At 40.9% G+C, this 18076-nt stretch overlaps 2 protein-coding genes across 6 annotated transcripts; both read right to left on the bottom strand.

Annotated features, from left to right (window-relative positions):
* Positions 1 to 109: 109 nt before the first annotated feature.
* Positions 110 to 12998, bottom strand: dnm1l (dynamin 1-like). 4 transcript variants are annotated; one of them, XM_085778169.1, is made up of 20 exons: positions 12807 to 12998; positions 10860 to 11004; positions 9959 to 9988; positions 9214 to 9260; positions 8665 to 8736; positions 8443 to 8529; positions 7620 to 7782; positions 7394 to 7514; positions 7147 to 7278; positions 6769 to 6975; positions 6508 to 6628; positions 6260 to 6415; positions 5435 to 5524; positions 5255 to 5347; positions 4964 to 5017; positions 4642 to 4713; positions 3361 to 3540; positions 1660 to 1769; positions 1373 to 1532; positions 110 to 548 (listed from the first exon to the last, which is right to left on the bottom strand). In XM_085778169.1, the coding sequence occupies exons 1-20, from the start codon at positions 12906 to 12908 to the stop codon at positions 492 to 494; spliced, it is 2199 nt and encodes a 732-aa protein (XP_085634295.1). In that variant the 5' UTR covers positions 12909 to 12998; the 3' UTR covers positions 110 to 491. The 4 variants fall into 4 exon arrangements, with proteins under 4 accessions (XP_085634295.1, XP_085634297.1, XP_085634296.1 ...); XM_085778171.1 differs by lacking the exon at positions 4642 to 4713; XM_085778170.1 differs by lacking the exon at positions 9959 to 9988.
* A 1764-nt stretch (positions 12999 to 14762) lies between these two features.
* On the bottom strand, positions 14763 to 17867 carry dnajb9a (DnaJ heat shock protein family (Hsp40) member B9a). Of its 2 annotated transcripts, none has more exons than XM_085778166.1 (3): positions 17642 to 17867; positions 16591 to 16811; positions 14763 to 15678 (listed from the first exon to the last, which is right to left on the bottom strand). In XM_085778166.1, the coding sequence occupies exons 2-3, from the start codon at positions 16805 to 16807 to the stop codon at positions 15251 to 15253; spliced, it is 645 nt and encodes a 214-aa protein (XP_085634292.1). In that variant the 5' UTR covers positions 16808 to 16811; positions 17642 to 17867; the 3' UTR covers positions 14763 to 15250. The 2 variants fall into 2 exon arrangements, with proteins under 2 accessions (XP_085634292.1, XP_085634291.1); XM_085778165.1 differs by having other exon boundaries at positions 16591 to 16819; positions 17651 to 17866.
* Positions 17868 to 18076: the final 209 nt, after the last annotated feature.

Raw genomic sequence — 18076 nt, 5'->3', positions numbered from 1 at the left:
TGTATTTCCACAGTAAAAATATCTAGGTTAAGTGCATCTCTTTGGAACAATCTGTGTTTCCACTGAAGGAGTTAACATGATACAGAGCATCTACATATCGCAGCGTGTGTTTTCATTTCTAACTTTAATTGGAATCTACATTAAGAGCAGACATTCCTCAGCAAGGCTCCACATAGTGGTGATGTATAACATGATCTGTATATTTACTGTTTTAATTACATAAGAAAAATATAACCATCTAGGACAGGGGCATTGTCTGATGCCGATGATATGTACCGCCCTTCAACAATTCAATCAAGTTCCTTCTGTACATTAAAACTATGTTTAGATATACACATATCCACACCAGTGCATTTTTCAGGTTGTCTCTGCAGTCAAAGTGCTGGGAGACTCGGCTGGGGGGAGGAGGAGGAGGAGGAGGAGTTGGGGGAGGGAGGGGGGGCTGGATGGTCCATGAGGGATGAAGAGAGCCTGCTGAAGAGAGGCAGCTCTCACCACATGTGGGTTTCTCTGATCTCTGCGATCACCTGGCTGGCTTTCTGCAGCGCCTGCACACAGGAGTGGAGAGGGAAAAGTGTGTGAATTACATCACTTATTCTATTATTGTGTTTTGGGCTGTACTGTGTCTACTTTCAACTAGACCTACATGTACAATATTTGGGACATCTTCCTCTGAGTTTACTGAGTTACAGTTAATCTAAATCAATGTTATATCTAATCATTGATATACTTCTATTTTTACTGCTGCAACGCTGTAAAACTTCCTCATCATGGGACTAATACAGAAATATCTTATCACGTCTTATCTTACGTGAAGACTCAAATTGGTTTCAACAGCTGTAATCAAGCCTGCTGTTCAAGCTGGAATTTTAATGGTCTAATTAATGGTCTAAATAATGAATTTTACAACACAAGTGACAGGGTCAACATCTACAGCCTCTTTCTGTGCAATCATTTGGATCGATATTTGATGAGGTGGAAACTCAAAGGTGAAAATCAAGTGCAATGTTTCTGCAGTTTTGTTACAATGCCGTAGCTGTAGCTCAACAGGGAAACACTAAGAGCTAAACACTTAGATCACAAAGACTATCTCAGGCAGCTGAAGCTTTAGAAAAACATCAGTGCATTTTGTTCCCTATCACTAAGGTTGAAGGTGAATAAGAGGGGATCAGGAGGAACGATTAGAGCAGGTGAATCACTTTAAACAAGCAATCTTAAAATCTCTCTGTCTTTCCTCTAATGCTACTGATATACTGAAAGAAATCTGTTTCAATGACAGAAGTGATATCTAAATATTTTATTGAGCAATGAGTGTGTGACTGATACTGGATCTCGCTGCTATCCATAGTGACTCTTTTGACAGATCTGTTACCTTGAGCATGTCAGCAGCTTCGTTGCGTCTCTGGGCCATGTCCTCAGACTCTGTCAGCAGGTCGTTCAGCAGGGCCGTCTTGTATAACTGACCCACCAGCTCACTCTGCAGGCAGTCCTTCACATGGTTCACCAGGAAGTGCATCACTGCCTTCGGTACACTGGGGCCAACCAGGAGGACGGGAGATGGGATGAAGATACGGTGAAGCTCGTTAGAGGGGACCACTCACGCAAACTTTTCAAAAAATAAGTAGCTGAAAAAATAAGCAAGGAGAATTAAATGTGTACCTGTCTTGGATGTTTTTCCGCACGATAAGGAAGTATGACTTGATGAGTCTCTCGATTACTTCACAGTCCCTCTGTTCCCGAGCCGACAACTTCCTGGACACTGGGACGGGCTGCAGATGAAAAGACACCGAATGTCCATGTTAATGCACCGAGTGGGACGTGATCAGAGAAATGGAAACATGGACAACAGTTAAATCACGTATGAAACTGTCAGTATAACAGAGACTTTAAGCAGCTACAGTGTGATGTGATGACGTAGACTTTGTCATTTTGTTTATATTAACTTTTAAAGGGATAGTTCAACATTTTGGCAAATTGGCCAATTGCCATACCGGTAATCCCTATAGTCTTAGGAGTAGGTTCGTTACTTTTAATTGCCGGTGCAAGCTGTTTTTAGAACTAGAACTTTAGAGCTACACTACGGAGGCTAATGGGATTTCTTGGTTTCCCTCATCAAACTCATCAAATACAATCCAACAACTCCAAAATGCTCTCGTGGACAAGTTGTGACCTGCACATTCACCTTTTCGAGGTAGATTCATGTAAAACTGCTGATATGTGTTCCCGTCAGGGGCAGTTTTTCAGCAAGCAGTCTCTGTATTTGCCTCAAAAACAACTCTGTCTTGTAATGTTCCGTTATTATCTCATAGCGTGGTGAATGTGCAGGTCACAACTTGTCCACCAGAGCATTTTGGAGTTGTTGGATTGTGTATTTGATGAGGGAAACCAAGGAATCCCATTAGCCTCCGTAGCATAGCTCTGAGCAGCTCACGGCTCTGCTCCGCCATTCTAAAAACAGCTTGCACCGACAACTGAAGGTAACAAACCTACTCCTAAAACTATAGGGATTATGGCAATGGGCCAATTTGCCAAAATGTTGAACTATCCCTTTAACATTAGTAGTTTTATGGATTATGGGTATATTTGTTAAAGATGCATAATAATTTGACTGACTTTTGGAGGTTATTGATGAAAATGTTGGCACACACTGTTGTTAACCTGGGAGCCACACTGATCATGTGCTCGTGTGCATTAATAAAACCGTGACACTGTCCACGGTGCTGAACTGACAGACATCCTTATACAAACTCTTCATCTGTTGTTAAATTGTTGAAAATTTTAAGAGACATATTGTGGCCGTGTTCAGTCGTCACTTCAACCGTCTCTGCTTTAAGTCCCTGATGTCTCACCAACACTGAAGCCTGCAGAGGTGCAGAAGAAAAACATCCATGGATTTGAATGTATCAGTGAACTGCTGCAGAACAATGTATAACTATCCAACCTGAGTTGAGTAATTAATTTCAGTAATTCTCCTCCAACTGATTTATTCATATATTTTCTTTATTATACCTCTCTTTGATAACAAGGACATCTGGGGTGTAGGTTTGAGTTCAACTTTTGGCTGATGGGCTACAAATATCAAAATAAATAGAAGAAGTGGTTTCTCTGACTCCGTCTGGGTCCTTGCAGGAAATCAGGGATCAGATTAGGTTAAATTCTGTTCTGAGATGTAAGTTGTTTTTCACTTGCTGTTTTTTTCTGAAGACTCCCCACCATGCGTTGCATCATTGAATGTGATGCGACAATAAAGGTTTTCTTAGTTTTTAAATACCAAACAAGTCACATTATGATTTTTAAGCTACAGTATAGAAACTGCAAAGCTCCATTAGTGAGTGGAAGCTACCTGCCATCATGACTCACCACATCTAGGAGGTTGACAGCGTGGCCGCCCTTCTGTGGGCTGACAGGAGGCAGATTTGCAGTCACAGCCCTGTCACCGGCTGCACCCTCCTCTCCCTTCCTCAACATCCCCCTCCAGTTCCCCGTCCCTCCGTCTGTCTGCTCGCTGACGGAGCCGCTCTGAGAACTGCCTGCTGCTGCCTGCAGGGAGGAGGGAGAGAGAGAGAGAGAGAGAGAGAGAGAGAGAGAGAGAGAGAGAGAGAGAGAGAGAGAGAGACCGGGTGAGGAGGTGTGACGATCCTGCTCAGGGTCTGGAAACACAACTTGAGTACAGGAAATCAGGAAAATGGGTTAAATCAACAACAGTGCCATGAATATGTTACATTTCTTTTTAACACAAGCATGCACCAGGCCTTCTTTGTTTTCACTCCAAAGAAGTTCATCCAGACTTTTGTTGATTATTCAGTTAAAACTGACCAAGCAAGGAGATTAGTGGAAAATACTGGCAGGCATGAGCACAGATTACATAACGCCAGTTTTGGGATTGGCTGATTTGATGATAGCAGAGCAGAAGAGATTTATCTACACTGGTTTCTACACCACCAACATCTAAGAACATCCCAATATTTCCAGTTCATATTGTAACTCAAGCAGCTCAAAGATGAACTTCCCAAGGTAAAAAGAGAAGAACTCAAACCAGCAAACTGTGTTATTGCACCCTGGGATGCATTATTAGGACAATATTGTACTGCGAGAGGTAGAGCTGTACATTGTTGACAGAATAGTGAACAAAGGCAAGAAACAAGAAAAAAATCTGATAAATCAGAAACATTCATATATTTTAATTAATTAAATTCCATAATTCATTTTTTAAATCATCAGATGTCCATTTGTTCTGTGCCTTTAACACAGACTAAATTATACAGTGTGTTCTATAAAGCCTCTGGAAACATGGCTTTAAATAGTAAAAATGCTTATATTATATCAAAGTCAAGTGTCCATAAAAGTCTGAGTGAAAATGACTATTCATAACAGCATTCTTGATTGTTTTTTATAAAATTACCTGATGACCACATCAAGTTTTTTTTTTTTTAAATGAAACATGACACATCCACTGAGTGTGGGGCTGCTGTGTTTCTTCAATCAGAAAAAAAACCATGCAGCAGAAAAGTGTGAAGATCACAGGTGGGATCAGTGAAGGTAAAACTGCTCCTAAAACACCACGGCAGTGTCACAGTGTGGTGAGGACTTGGAGGTGGGTGGAGGTTAAACGCGGGCAGGCAGTGAGTGAACGGGACACACCTTGACGGCCTCGCCCTCGGGGGCAGGAGGCTCAGTGGGGGAGACAGACTGCCCACCTGGGCCTCTAAGGGACTAAAGAAAGACATCAGAAGAGAAGAGTAGACAGAAACCTGGCAGGGGCTACAAGTGGAGGTGAGTAGGAACTTCACATAATGTGAAAACCATGACTGAGTTAGGTTGAATTTGGGAGGAAATTCTGAAGTTGGTTAATTCAGAAAGAGCAGACTGAATGCATGAAGGCATCACTGATAAGAAAGAAAAACCTGTTATAGCCTGTTAGGAGAAAAAAAGAGGATGTGTGACTCATAGAGACAGACTGTACCTTGTCTCTGGGGACGGCAGGTGGCAGGTCTCTCATTCTGTTACGTCTCTGCTCCTATAAAAAAAACAAGTTTGACAAATCAAACAACGAACACAGAAAAGAAGAGGGAATGTTCCCGGTTTCTGTGCTGCCAGTGAAATCCACAAAAGGATCAAGATCAGTGAGAGGCCACATCTTCACTAGAGCACAACTAACACAATCAGCCTGAGATTCTAGCAGAGAAATACATGGCAACACATTTAATAACTGTATTACATGAGGACAGCGTCTGTGAGAGTTTGTTTATCTTACTTCTATGTTATTGTTCATGAGGCCGCAGGCATCAGCAAAGTCAGGGTGCTTTGTGTTGATGTAGGCCAGCTCGATGGCAACCAGGTTATGAACCTGCAAAGAAATTCAGGACATTGATTAATGAGACGGGGCTGTGAATAAACTTCCCTTCAGAGTTGTTCATGTGGAGCAGGTCCTGACCATTTCATTGGTGACGGGGAGTCTCTTCCTGAGTAAGGAGGTGACCACTTCTACTATGGCATCATGGAGCTTTGGAAACCTCAGCAACTCCTGCAGAGATAAACAAACAGTAGAACCTCTGTCAGAGTCACAGTTCTGTGTGTGTACAGGATACCACTGTGCTTTAGGTTTAAAGGGATAGTTCAACATTTTGGCAAATTGGCCCATTGCCATAATCCCTATAGTTTTAACAGTAGGTTCGTTACCTTTCATTGTCTGTGCAAGCTGTTTTTAGAACGGTGGAGCAGAGCCGTGAGTTGCTCAGAGCTACGCTACAGAGGCTAATGGCATTTCTTGGTTTCCCTCATCAAACTCATCAAATACACAATCCAACAACTCCAAAATGCTCTTGTGGACAAGTTGTGAGCTGCACATTCACCACGCTATGAGATAATAACACAACGTTACCAGACAGAGTTGTTTTAGAGGTAAATTAATGCAAAACCGCTGATGCGCGCTCCTGTTGAGGGCAGTTTTAACAACTCTGTCTGGTAACGTTCTGGTGAATGTGCAGGTCACAACTTGTCCACGAGAGCTTTTTGGAGTTGTTGGATTGTGTATTTGATGAGTTTGATGAGGAAAACCAAGAAATCCCATTAGCCTCTGTAGCGTAGCTCTGAGCAGCTCATGGCTCTGCTCCGCTGTTCCAAAAATAGCTTGCACCGACAAATAAAGGTAATGAACCTACCGTAGTCCTAAAACTATAGGAATTATGGCAATGGGCCAATTTGCCAAAAATATTGAACTATCCCTTTAAGTGTGTGAACATCTCAGCTTGTTTTCCACCTGTGTGCTGTAGTTGCTGCAGTGTTGGATGATCCTCTGCATCTCCTCATGAACCAGCTCCACACAGCGAAGACTGGGCTCCTCCAGACGCTTCACCTGCCTCTTCACCAGCAACTCAAACGAAACCTCAGGCACGAACAAAGCAGGCCTCGGGCCCTGTCGAGCACAATGAAAACATGTCCTAAAAAATGTTCAATGTAAGAGGACAAGTTAGAGATGTAGCAAGAAAAAAACAAAACAAAACACACCGTTGCATTTCTGATTGCTGTGAGCACGTCGATAGTTGTCAGACCACCCAGAGGGTCGACCGACTCCAACGTGCGACCAAATGTCTCATGAAATATATAACAGATTCTTGCTCCACCACATCTGAAAAAAAGAAAAAAGAAAAAAGGGAGTGAGCCACAGTAAACATACCAGGAGAATCAGATCATTCAGGAGAGGCCGGGTGCCAGCACCCCTCAGTGGCGTGTGAAGGTTGATGCAGGTCAGAGAGTTGTGTAACTCACAGTTCAGCTGTCTCGATGTACTTGGCCGTGCCCTCTATGGTGTGGCAGTACTCCGCAGCAAACTTGGTGATGAGCTGCAGCAACGTGGCGCTCTTGTCGTCGACGGGTTCGCCGTAACTGTTGAGTAAAGACTGGTACTGGGCTGCCAGCACATTGATCCTGGTCTTCAGCTCAGGCAGGCAGTCTCTGATGTGGTGCATCAGTAACCTACGTCATGGAAGGGAAACATTTAAAAAGGTCAACAACAGGAAGTTAATCAGATGAGACACATGTATTCTATTATATCAGATTTTGTGTCATTGAGATCGATTAACAAACAAGAAAATGTGGCTGTCTATTAAATAAAAATAGATTTAATATAAATTCTGAAATCCACACCTGTTCAATGTTCTCGCCAGGTATTTGGTTCCATTTCTGTTTGCGAGTGAGGGGTACTTCTTCTGTAGGAAGGCGTATTCGTCGCGGATTGCGTCTGCCACTATCTTCTTTTGATTGATATCAAGCTGACTCCTAAAATACACAAAAACAAAACAATACTCACGATATGGTGCTGACTTATTTTGCATTTTGTATGTCTGCACTGAACATCGCCACATTAGGGTCGAACATATTAGTGTGGTGTTACCTATTAACTACTCCAATAATGCCCAGTTTGACAGGAATCACTCTGCCCATTAATATGTCCATGGCGTCTGTCCCGGCATCCATCAGGTCCAGCTTTGTCACAACGGCGAGGGTCCTCCTGCCTGAACACACAGATGTACACACATGGCTACAAAACACTGCTGAGATAAGGAGGGCCACAAATATATGGCTGGGATATTAACGATGAAAACAAGAAGGCCGTTTACCGTCAGGGTCGACCTCGCGGGCCACTTTGAGGGCCTCTGAGGTTGCCATGTCTGTGTTGGCAGCAGTCACAGCGAGGATGATGGAGTTGGGGTTCGAGATGTACTTGAAGATCAGTTCTCTGATCTGGATCTCGATGTCTTTGGGCTGGTCTCCCACAGGCACCTGAAGTAACAAATACACACTGATTTAATACCACGACACAGTGTGTTTACTATTTAAAATGTGACTTTGGTAAATTGTAAATGGACTGCATTTACACTAATGACCACTTAAAGCACTTCACACTATGGTATATTCACCTATTCAAATATGTTGTGTTTGAAAAAAAAATACATTCACATACTAATGCTATATTGGGGGAAATTTTGGGTTCAGTATCTTGCCCAAGGACATTTTATTTGGACTGGTGGATGCTGGGATCGAACCACCAACTGGTCATAACATATAATGAGGACATCAAAGCAATAATCCTTATTATTAATCAATTAATGTGACCTGAACCCAGATAAGTGGAGGATAATTGGGTGAATATACCAATACATTTTATTTGTATTAATTTAAATTGCCATTATGTCTCACTGTGGCTAGCAGTGACAATAAAACAACAATGATACTCAATAAGGTGGTCATAATAACGATTCAGGTCCTAGAGGTTATAACCAGTGTTACAACAACAGACAGGGAAAAACTATCAAGGTAAAAACTGAATGCATCCTTTTTAAGGATTAACCAGACCTGCAGATACACAGTTGCACAGTACCATCATGAGTTCATAAATGAAACAGGTCTGAACACCAGGGAGCGAAACTGAAACCATCTCACCTTTGTAATGCCGGGAAGATCCACCAGCGTGAGGTTGACGACATACGGGGAGAAGATTTTCAGGTGAATGGGCTCATCACTGATACCCTGAGAGGAAAAACAGTGGGAAATGATTCAGCTACTTGACTGGACTGATATCAGTAGGTCAGTTAATAATATCATTTAGGTTTGCCTTGGATAACATTTCCTGTCGTTGCCTCCTCATACATGTAATTAACATACCTTGTTATTGCCGGAAATTCTGTCTGTCTCTGCTTCTATTTCTTGCCTGATCTCTTCAAAGTCTGTGTAGATCTGAAAGGACAATTGAACGGTAAGAAAGGTAGAAAGGTAAAGACTCCAACATCTGTAGGCAGTAGTTTTTGATACTTACAACAATAACATCAGAGGGACAAAAACATAAGAACATGAAGGGGATAATTTACAAAGAGAGATTTTCTCAGAGTCAGTGTCATGGGACTTAGCACATCATAAGGGTTTCTTTGTTTAAACATGGAGAACTGTGTAAAGCATAAAAAGGCACAATTCTACCTCAGAGCGCTTTCACACTTCAACTACATGAACATTTCAGCTGGTGAGAGGGTGTGTACCTGATGTCATTACCGATAAATGTTGTTGTTGAAAACATTCCACAATATCACTGTAGCTGGGTTTATAAATACGACTGAATCAATAAAGGGAAGAGATCAAGGGTATCACACCCAGGCTGATCAAATATTCATGTTTCCATGCAGTGCTTCCATGCAGGAAGATCCCATTAACGGCACCTACCTTGTTTTTGGTGTGTAGGAATTTGCCCCATTCTTCTCCTTCGATGCCTGCAAGAGAACAAAATCGAGCACAGATGTTGGGGTCACTGATGTGACAGATGTGGCTTTTAGAAGAGTGTTACTATTTTTACTATTAATCTGTTAAATGTCTCGGGGGGATGATTTCTCTTTTGGCAAGGGTGGGACGGAAAAACTCTTCAGTCAGAGATCACCAGCTGAAGAGTTTACAAAACAGTGGAACGACTGTGGTTTTCACACAAAAAGTAATGAAAGCAAATTACAGCCTCAAGCAACGGAAAAAAAAAAAAAAGCATGTGCATTTCGGGAAGAGGAGACCTAGAGACTGTCACAGTATTTTTAAAAACAATGTCATTACTTGCTGCTGAAATTGAAGTTGCTCCAAAACAAGGAAACAACCTCAGTAGTATGGAGTCTGTTAGTCATCTTTAGAGGAAGCTGCTATTTGAGGATATTAAAGGTGCTCTTGGAGGAAGGTGTAAAAAATGATTATTTTCAGCAGGAAGTTGCACACTTTCTTGGTCTAATTTAAACTGACAGAGGCCATCCTGCATGGAGGGGTGAGGGGGGGGGGGCATGAGCTGAATCAAGTGAGGCCACATGGTTTGGCAGCTTTGGAAGGAGCTACACAAATACAAGGCAGAATGGGCAAAAGAAAGAGAGAAGGGGGGGGGGGGGTGTTATGTAATGTACAAACACAAAAATAAATAGAACAAGGAAAAGGAGACCTCTGTAAAGGCGTCCATTTTTCTTGGATTCTGTGGTTTAAGAGAGACGACAGGAGACAAAAGGGTTAGCCCGTCTATCTGCAGCTCCTGCACGACACTCTGCAGCAATGCAGAGTCACTCTGAGGCCATTTCCACAGATCAGCTTTAAATAAATGCAGGATCTTGGCACATTTTACTCCCCTGTTCTTTTCATTCACAAGTGAAAGATATCAGCGCAGACTCTGAGTACACTTCACTACATTCATATAATAGCTTTAGTGACATGGGATTTATATAAAACTGTTGGAAATTTAAAGTAATGCTTAAACATTGATGCATCAATAATAATAAGATAAATACATGATGTGGCATAATGATATTACATAATAAAATATTCCCAAATGTTCCATTTTGCATGTAGAGCATCTTCATTTTTGGTACTTTACATATGTATTTACAATAATATTTGACTGTGGTGCGTCTTCACTAACTTAAAACTGTATAACATGACTTTTACTTGTGTTTCTTGCTGTGGTGATGTTTGTTGTTTGATTTAAATGTTAGAAACAATAATCCTTTTGGTGATCGAGAGCAGAGCATTGTATAAAATAAAATACTGCTGACTTTATATGACTCATATCAGTAGATAGATAGACTGAATAATGTTCAACCTGCCAGATCCACATTCATTGATCGGGCTGGATTGTTTGCGAATTTAGAGGAACTTCATTTTGCTCAATACAACATTTCCTGATGAGAGAGGAAATACAAATACCAGACAAAGCACAGTGCACACACATAATTCTGCGTATATATACTGAAACACTGACGATCAAACAGTTTAGTTAGTTGGAGAAGTCAATACATAGGGAGGCCGAACAGCCAGATATCCAGAGGAAGCAGAGGTTACAGTGACGTTACCATTCTCTTCACTGGTTTTCCGGCGGTCGTCTGCATCGATGTGGACGAGCTGTAGGATGAGAGGCCGGCGTGTGACGACGCCAGTGCCGCGTGGCAGGATGTCCCTCCCAACCAGGCTCTCCAGAACAGAACTCTTCCCACTGCTCTGTGGACAATAACAACAACACCGTCATAAACAAAACCAGGTAGTAAAAATGTGAGCAAAGACATCAGACCTCAGACTGACTGTATGTGATTTACTTCAACGCCATTAGCCCTTTATCACTGCCCAAACTTTTCCAACAGCTCAGGAACATAAACATAAACGACAGAAAATTGGCAGCACCGAGTGTCACTTTGGGGTGAGACACAAATCTTGTGGCGGCTTCACCTTGTGCACAGTATTCACTCACACAAGCATTGGCTGCCACGAGTCAGTCATTCCTTGTTCATTGACGTGTGGTAGTGTAAGTCTTAATGAGATCTGGTGAGCTGAAATACCTCACCTAGCTCACTTGGCTAGCTGAGATCTCTTTCTTCCTTGGTGGAAGAGGAGGGCTGAACATGTGTTATTTTCTGTTGAGCTATAAAAGAGATGTTGTTTTGCTGCCCCAATGATTAATACTTCTTACATAGCGTTGGTTGCACCTGTCCTTAAGTAAAACTCTCAGCAGATCTGGGCCTTTGCTGAGCCCTGGCAAGGACGCACATAATAAATCAGGCATTTAAACCATCCTTTGGCTTGCTTTGTCTCACTGTAATGCCCTGAGATTCCTGCCAAAAGGTCTGAGACAGCCACATCCTATTAGTCGACCAGTGAAAGTGAACGTGTTTGAAAAAAAAAAAAACCTGCCACTTTAAACCAATTAGGCTCTGATGTGTACACAGGGTAGTCAGGTGGTCAGGGTGAAATTGTTTTAGAAAACAGAGGTGTTGATTCAGGTTTGTGCTTATTATTGGTTTGTGGTGTTGCTCACCGGTACTTTGCTACATTATACTCAGGTGGTTTTTGTAATAATTTCCTGACCCCATTTGTATTCACAAGGGTGGACTAAATACCACTATCAACACCTTTAAAATAGCATCAACAAAAACTAAACATTCCTTTGCTATGGTAAGAATTATTCCAGAGCTATTTAATTGTATCACTGTATTGGTTGTTTTAGTTAGATGAAGGGTTGCATGTAATGATGTGTTTCACTATCAATTAATATGCTAATTAAGTGAAACAAGAAATGCAGCTTAGAGCAGGACTGTGTGTGAATGGATGGTTTACAGTAGTAAATCATGTTTTGCATTAAGACAGATGCTCAGTAGTGCAAGGGGTATGAGGAGAGGAATATGTGTATGCTCAGAGCTGAAATGACTGATCAATTACTGTAGTTGATTGACCTAATTAATCCTTAACATTGTTAACTGATTAATAATTTCAGTCAATAAGACAAATAAAGTTTGCTGATTTCAGCCTCTCACAGGAGAAGAGCTGATGCCTATCTTTGTCAGACATCACTGACTGAATGTGTAGGAGTTTGGACTGTGGATCGACCAAAAACTATTTCTGTAGTCTTGTAATGTTACATACACTTAACGCTAAGCTAACCATCAAATCATATCAAGTAACCCTATTAATGTGTAGCAATTAAAATCTGAGGATCGGACTTTGGTTTTATTTGCAAGATAGTGATCTAAAAGGTATACTTGTGTGTTCCCTGTCAACCCAAACAATTAGTTTAAATGTGAGATCACATGTAGCTAATGCTAACTTTGCTTCCAGCTCACTACTTATCTGATGATTTAACCTTAGATGAGCGTATAACGTGAAACGTATGTAAAGCCAGTGTAATTATTTATGTCTACTGTCCCTGAACGAAAGTGAAAGAAAAACTGTGGTAAAGAGAAGCAGGCAAAACAATAAGTTGACGCAGGCTAACTAAGTTGCTAGCCCCTAAGCAAAGTGACGTTTCTTACCTGAGTCCCTACGACCACTATCTGCGGCAGTTGAATAATATCCGCGCCAACCGTGTTAAAAACATCTTGCAGCTTGTTTATGACAGGTATGAGGGCCTCCATTAGCTTCGATACTAAACCTGTCAAAAAGACAACTTTCTTTACCCTGCCACACACGGGCACAAAGTCATTCAATGTCCCTCAGCTTCTGCTGCTACTGGCTTTGGTTCTGCCGACAACTGCGCAAACAGTTTGTGAGAGTTGCATCATGGGAGTTTGAGTTCACTGGCGACCCACTCGACAACCGTGACTTCGGGGTTTGATTTTTCCTGGACTACATTTCCTACGGGTGACATCATAGTCGTGTTGCACTAATGAGAGGAAAGATGCAAATTTTTCCTCTACGCAACGGTAACTAAGGTGAGCACCAAAATATTTACTTTTACAGTCTATGCTTGAGGCACACATGAATGAAATGCGTACATTTATTATGACACCTGTATGACCACCTATTTAATTATGGAAGATTGAGCATTTACTGTAGGTTTAACATCAGTTGTGTGCTCATTTGTTTCTCTATTTCAATTTCACTGTAGTTGTTTTGGAGTCTCTGCATTTATATAGGAGGTATTTTTGCTGATTATTGTGTCCAAAATGAAAGGGGACAACATTCTCATTGTTACAGACCAAAAAAAAACAAACCCTTATTTTGTTGTCTATGTTTTATTTCTCCAAACATTCTTTAAGAACAACACATGTATCTGGAAATGTATACAAAATTTAAAGTGCTACTGGATATTTTACAACAATAATATCAATGAAGAAAATAAATATTGCACAGCACAATATCAACAGAGAATGTCACTATCTAGTTAACAGGAATGAGGTAACACGTGTGTTTCAGCAACTGGTCATATCAATGCTTAATTGTACATACATATATATATATATAGCCTACATATATATATATATATATATATATATATATATATATATATATATATATAACAATTATTTCTTCAGATTTGCACTGCAGTATTCTTTCACTTGATATTGACCCAATAAACTGGTCACAACCCCTCTAGTACACTGCAGGTTATGGTTCAAGTGGTCCACAGACAGTCAAAGGGTTTTCAGTACCTACATTTCAGGGATTGTGGTTCAATTTAATGTAGTGAAACTGTAGACCTGTTACAATGTTTTCCATTTAAAACAGTTACATTTACAAAGTAAAGAGTGGGTTAAATTGAAATTTGGGACTTTTCATTGTATTGAAGGTGACCTTGATCTATCTTTTGACATTCTTGGGATACACACAAAACCTGCAATACTGCAATAAATCTCTTTCTTGCCAATGTGATTTTTAGGATTGAAAAGGGTCTGGCAATCAGCTATCTGATGTGAAACTAGTAAACAACAGCCAAACCCACATTATGTCACACAGAATGGCCTTGAAAAGGACTGGCAATATACAGGGTTGAACAAAATAATCCAACTGCAGTGTATAATATAACAATCTACTAAAAAGTGTTTATTTAACTCGGATTATCTTTTAAGTTGGAGCATTTTTGGTTATTTTCTTTTGGACTGATTATAAGGTGTAACCAGGACTTTGTCAGTATTATCAAATTAAACACAACAAAGTATGACCTCAAAAATTAAACTTGGTCTTCACTTTATTACAGGTCTATTGAGGCCACTCCAAATATGATCGGAATAATCATAAACATTTCTATAATCACGCATACCTCTTGTCTAATCATATTTTAGGGTCATTTACAATTCTTTTACAATTACTGCTGGAGATTTAACCACAAACATTAAAATGTGGTCTACAAAAGTGACACTGACACCATAGAGTAGACACATTCCAACAAAATGTAGTGCAACCCCAAAAATACACACTGAACACTCCAACGTGTGTAGGCTTCCAGGTCTTTGTTGACGTTGCTCCCCATTTGACAACCATAAGCAAAACTCTTTTGTCTCTGCCTTCGGCTGTGATTTGAAACTTACAATGGCAAAACCTATACAATAGAAACTAAAACTATACCAAAACAGAGTGGCAGGTGTAGTAGCAGTGAAATGACACATGCAGGTGTGTGCCAGGTCTATTCTATTTCTTTAAACAGTACAATGTTGTCAGACTCGGCTATAAAAAGAAGGTGCTTGAAAAAATACTGACAAAGGAAAGGACTCTCACAAGAAGTGAAAAATTACTACAATCATTTACAAGTCCACACTGAGAGTAGCTTGAAAAACATAGCTTATTTGAATTTAGACCTAAGTAAAATAAACTGTTTAGTCAGTTCCTGTCATTCTGTGCCTGAATGTCAGTCCTCAGTGTCGCAGTTCAAATTTCACAGCATTTGAACCAAGTGGTTTTCAGTTACCCAATCAATACAACAGTATTGTATCCCCTTAAGGCAAATTAAAGTCTTACTTAAGTCACCGTACACTGCATCTTAGGGTGCAGTGCAGTCGGTGTAGGTGGTTACCATATTCCCTCTGCGTTGAGTCACTGTTCTACAATGTTGTTTTGATGCACCATGAAACCTGTTTTCAGTCTGTTTGGTGTGTCTGTCAAAAGTAAACATTTTCTCTATGTCTTCAAACATGTCATCAAAGATACCTGCTCCAAAACCTCCCTGAAAGTGTCTCTTGTGTCTGCTGTGTGAATCCTTGTGAGACCTGGAGTGTTCATCAAAGTGTCTTCTGTGGCGGGCGTGCCTATTCTGGCTGTAGATGTCGAAGTCTTTGAATATGTCATCAAAGTTGAAGCTGAAAGGTTGATGCGCTCCCTGCGTAGGCCTGCCTTGAGTGGAGTACGCAGAGGTGTCACCGAACTGGTTATATTCTCTTCTCCTGGTTTCATCTGACAAAGTTTCATAAGCTGCACATGACAAGATTCAGAGCAAAGATTCAGTTTAGGCTGGAGATGTTAATACTGTGTTTCATCAGCATTTTGAAAAGGTTATGCTACAATCGCAAAAGCTTAAAGGGATAGTTCACCCAAAATTCAAATTTCACCCATTATCTACTCACCCTCATGTCGACTAAGAGCTGTGAGAATTTTCAGAGTCCTTCGTGCCTTCTCTGAGTTACGGGGGGGTCCACGCAGCGGTATTTGTCCATATAAAGGTTGTCAATCGATACCAACTTTCTTCGTCCAAAAAGACACACCAAAAAACATCCAAATACCTCCATGCTGCTCGTCTGTAATGTCCCTCTTGTATTGAAGCCCCAACATGAGAAATTCTTCCGAAAAAAATTTAAGAAGTCTATATTTTAAGCTTGTTTGTAGCCGAAGCTCCCAGTGTCTCAGTTCACTGCTCTTCCTGTGTGCACTGACCAGCGGAACAATTTCTCATGTCGGGGCTTCAATTTAAGAGGGACATTACAGACGAGCAGTATGGAGGTATTTGGATGTTTTTTGGTGTGTCTTTTTGGACGAAGAAAGTTGGTATCCATTGACAACCATTATATGGACAAATACTGCTGCGCGGACCTCCCTGTAACTCAGAGAAGGCACGGAGGACATGAGGGTGAGTAGATAAAGAGTGAAATTTGAATTTTGGGTGAACTATCCCTTTAACATCAGTCACAGCAAGTCTGAACATTACCTACCTTTGGCCAAATGCTCCAGAGGTCTTAATTTGAAATGCAAACAGTCTAAACAATACTCTGTATATATGCATGCTGGATAAAAATGTTAGGTTACAAGAAACAATAATATTCCAGTGTGTCAGAAAACGATGAATCGTTACACACCTGAGCAATACCAAAAATTACAAATCAACTGTACCTTCAGCGATTTCCCTGAATTTGGCTTCAGCATCTGGACTCCTGTTCTTATCAGGGTGATACTTCATGGCGAGCCTGTGGAAAGCCTTCTTTATCTGTCGCTCAGTGGCATCTCTAGGCACTCCCAGTATATCATAGTAGTCCTTCTTGGCAAGTATCAGCTCTGTTATCATGAGGATGCACACTGCAAACGTTACAGCAGACTGTGCAGTTGCCATCCCTCTGATGTCCTGGAACGGAGAGAGAAAATTAGCAGTTTGTCATCGGTAAATGTTTGATGCTTGCAACAAAGCAGAGGTGTTCACAATATTGCAAGAGGCTGAAGTTATTTTATTAAGTGTGCAGTTAGCTGCAACTTTAATAGAATCTTTCATTACAACATTGGGTGATTAGTTCTCCAGTTTTGTGCTTCTTATTGTTGTTAAAGTGTGTTATAAATGTAAGTCAGAGCCTCAATATTGTTTGAAGCCCAGTTCCATATTAATGAAACCTTTACTTATTTAGGAAATTTAAAAAAAAAATGCAGTGTGTGACAGTTTATCCTGCCACTAGTATCGCACTACACCAGCACACCACACCATCATCCATTCCACATGCCACATGTTAGCCAGGTAACAGTAGTTCTCAATCAATAATATCAATCAACAAATAGCTGATTTAAAAAAACAACAACAACAACAACAACAACAATAAAGAAAGCACATAGGCCTACATCTTTGTTGTTTTCACGGACAAAATAAAGGTTTTTACAAATCTGACACCAGGTTTGATTATTTTGATGCTAACCAGCTCTGGAGCAGGTTAGGAGTTCATCCCTAGTTACCATGGTGATTTACCTGGTAACAAGAGAGAGCCACTGCTGTCGGACTAAAAAAAAAACCAGAGTTGAAAGTGAAGTGTTACAACTTGAAGTCCTGTCCCTGTTTCTTGGTGCAGGCCTGTGATCTCATTCAGAGCGATGCTAACATCTCACCCATCATCCCAGACATCACTCACCACGTTAGCTGACGGCGGCTAACACAACCACACATTCTCATTCATTGTAGGTTTACAGCACCTACCTTCCGTAGGTTTGACAGAAGAGCTGGTTCTGTAGCACTCACACTGCCTATCAGCTGTTTAGCCAATGTTAAACATGACCGTGTTTGTTATGACTATTATCGAGGGACAGTTGTTAGCAGCAGCATCGTTTCCGTCACTTCTTCGAGCCTTTCGCTGTATCATGGTAGGCAGACCTGGTACGTTGGTGCGTTTCTGCCCTCTACCGTCCGTCAGTACAGTAATACCCCCCCCTCAACTGACCGATAGTGACCCTGATGTTGACGAGTGTTGCAGCCTGTGTTTGCAGCATTTCTAATCACTTTCATATAGATTCTAGAAGACGTTTGTTTAATACATGAAGGTAAAACTGATGTAAGTTAGCCTACTCAGTACTGAGAATAAATGCTATTATCCACGAATATTACATATTAAAAAAAGTATGTGGC

Source organism: Trachurus japonicus, chromosome 6 (genome assembly GCF_045865225.1).
Source record: "Trachurus japonicus isolate A0001 chromosome 6, Traja_1.0".
Lineage (NCBI taxonomy): Eukaryota > Metazoa > Chordata > Actinopteri > Carangiformes > Carangidae > Trachurus > Trachurus japonicus.
This window is presented reverse-complemented; position numbering and strand designations above follow the sequence as displayed.

Bases quoted from the DNA above. Each gene is read 5' to 3' on its own strand.
- dnm1l (XM_085778169.1), bottom strand. From the start codon at position 12,908: ATGGAGGCCCTCATACCTGTCATAAACAAGCTGCAAGATGTTTTTAAC. The intron at 5,018-5,254 runs GTAAGATAAACA...TTTTTTTTATAG, and splicing joins TCATGAACAATAACATAGAA to GAGCAGAGACGTAACAGAAT. The intron at 549-1,372 runs GTAACAGATCTG...TCCTGTGTGCAG, and splicing joins AAGCTGCTGACATGCTCAAG to GCGCTGCAGAAAGCCAGCCA.
- dnajb9a (XM_085778166.1), bottom strand. From the start codon at position 16,807: ATGGCAACTGCACAGTCTGCTGTAACGTTTGCAGTGTGCATCCTCATG. The intron at 15,679-16,590 runs GTACAGTTGATT...TGTCATGTGCAG, and splicing joins ATTCAGGGAAATCGCTGAAG to CTTATGAAACTTTGTCAGAT.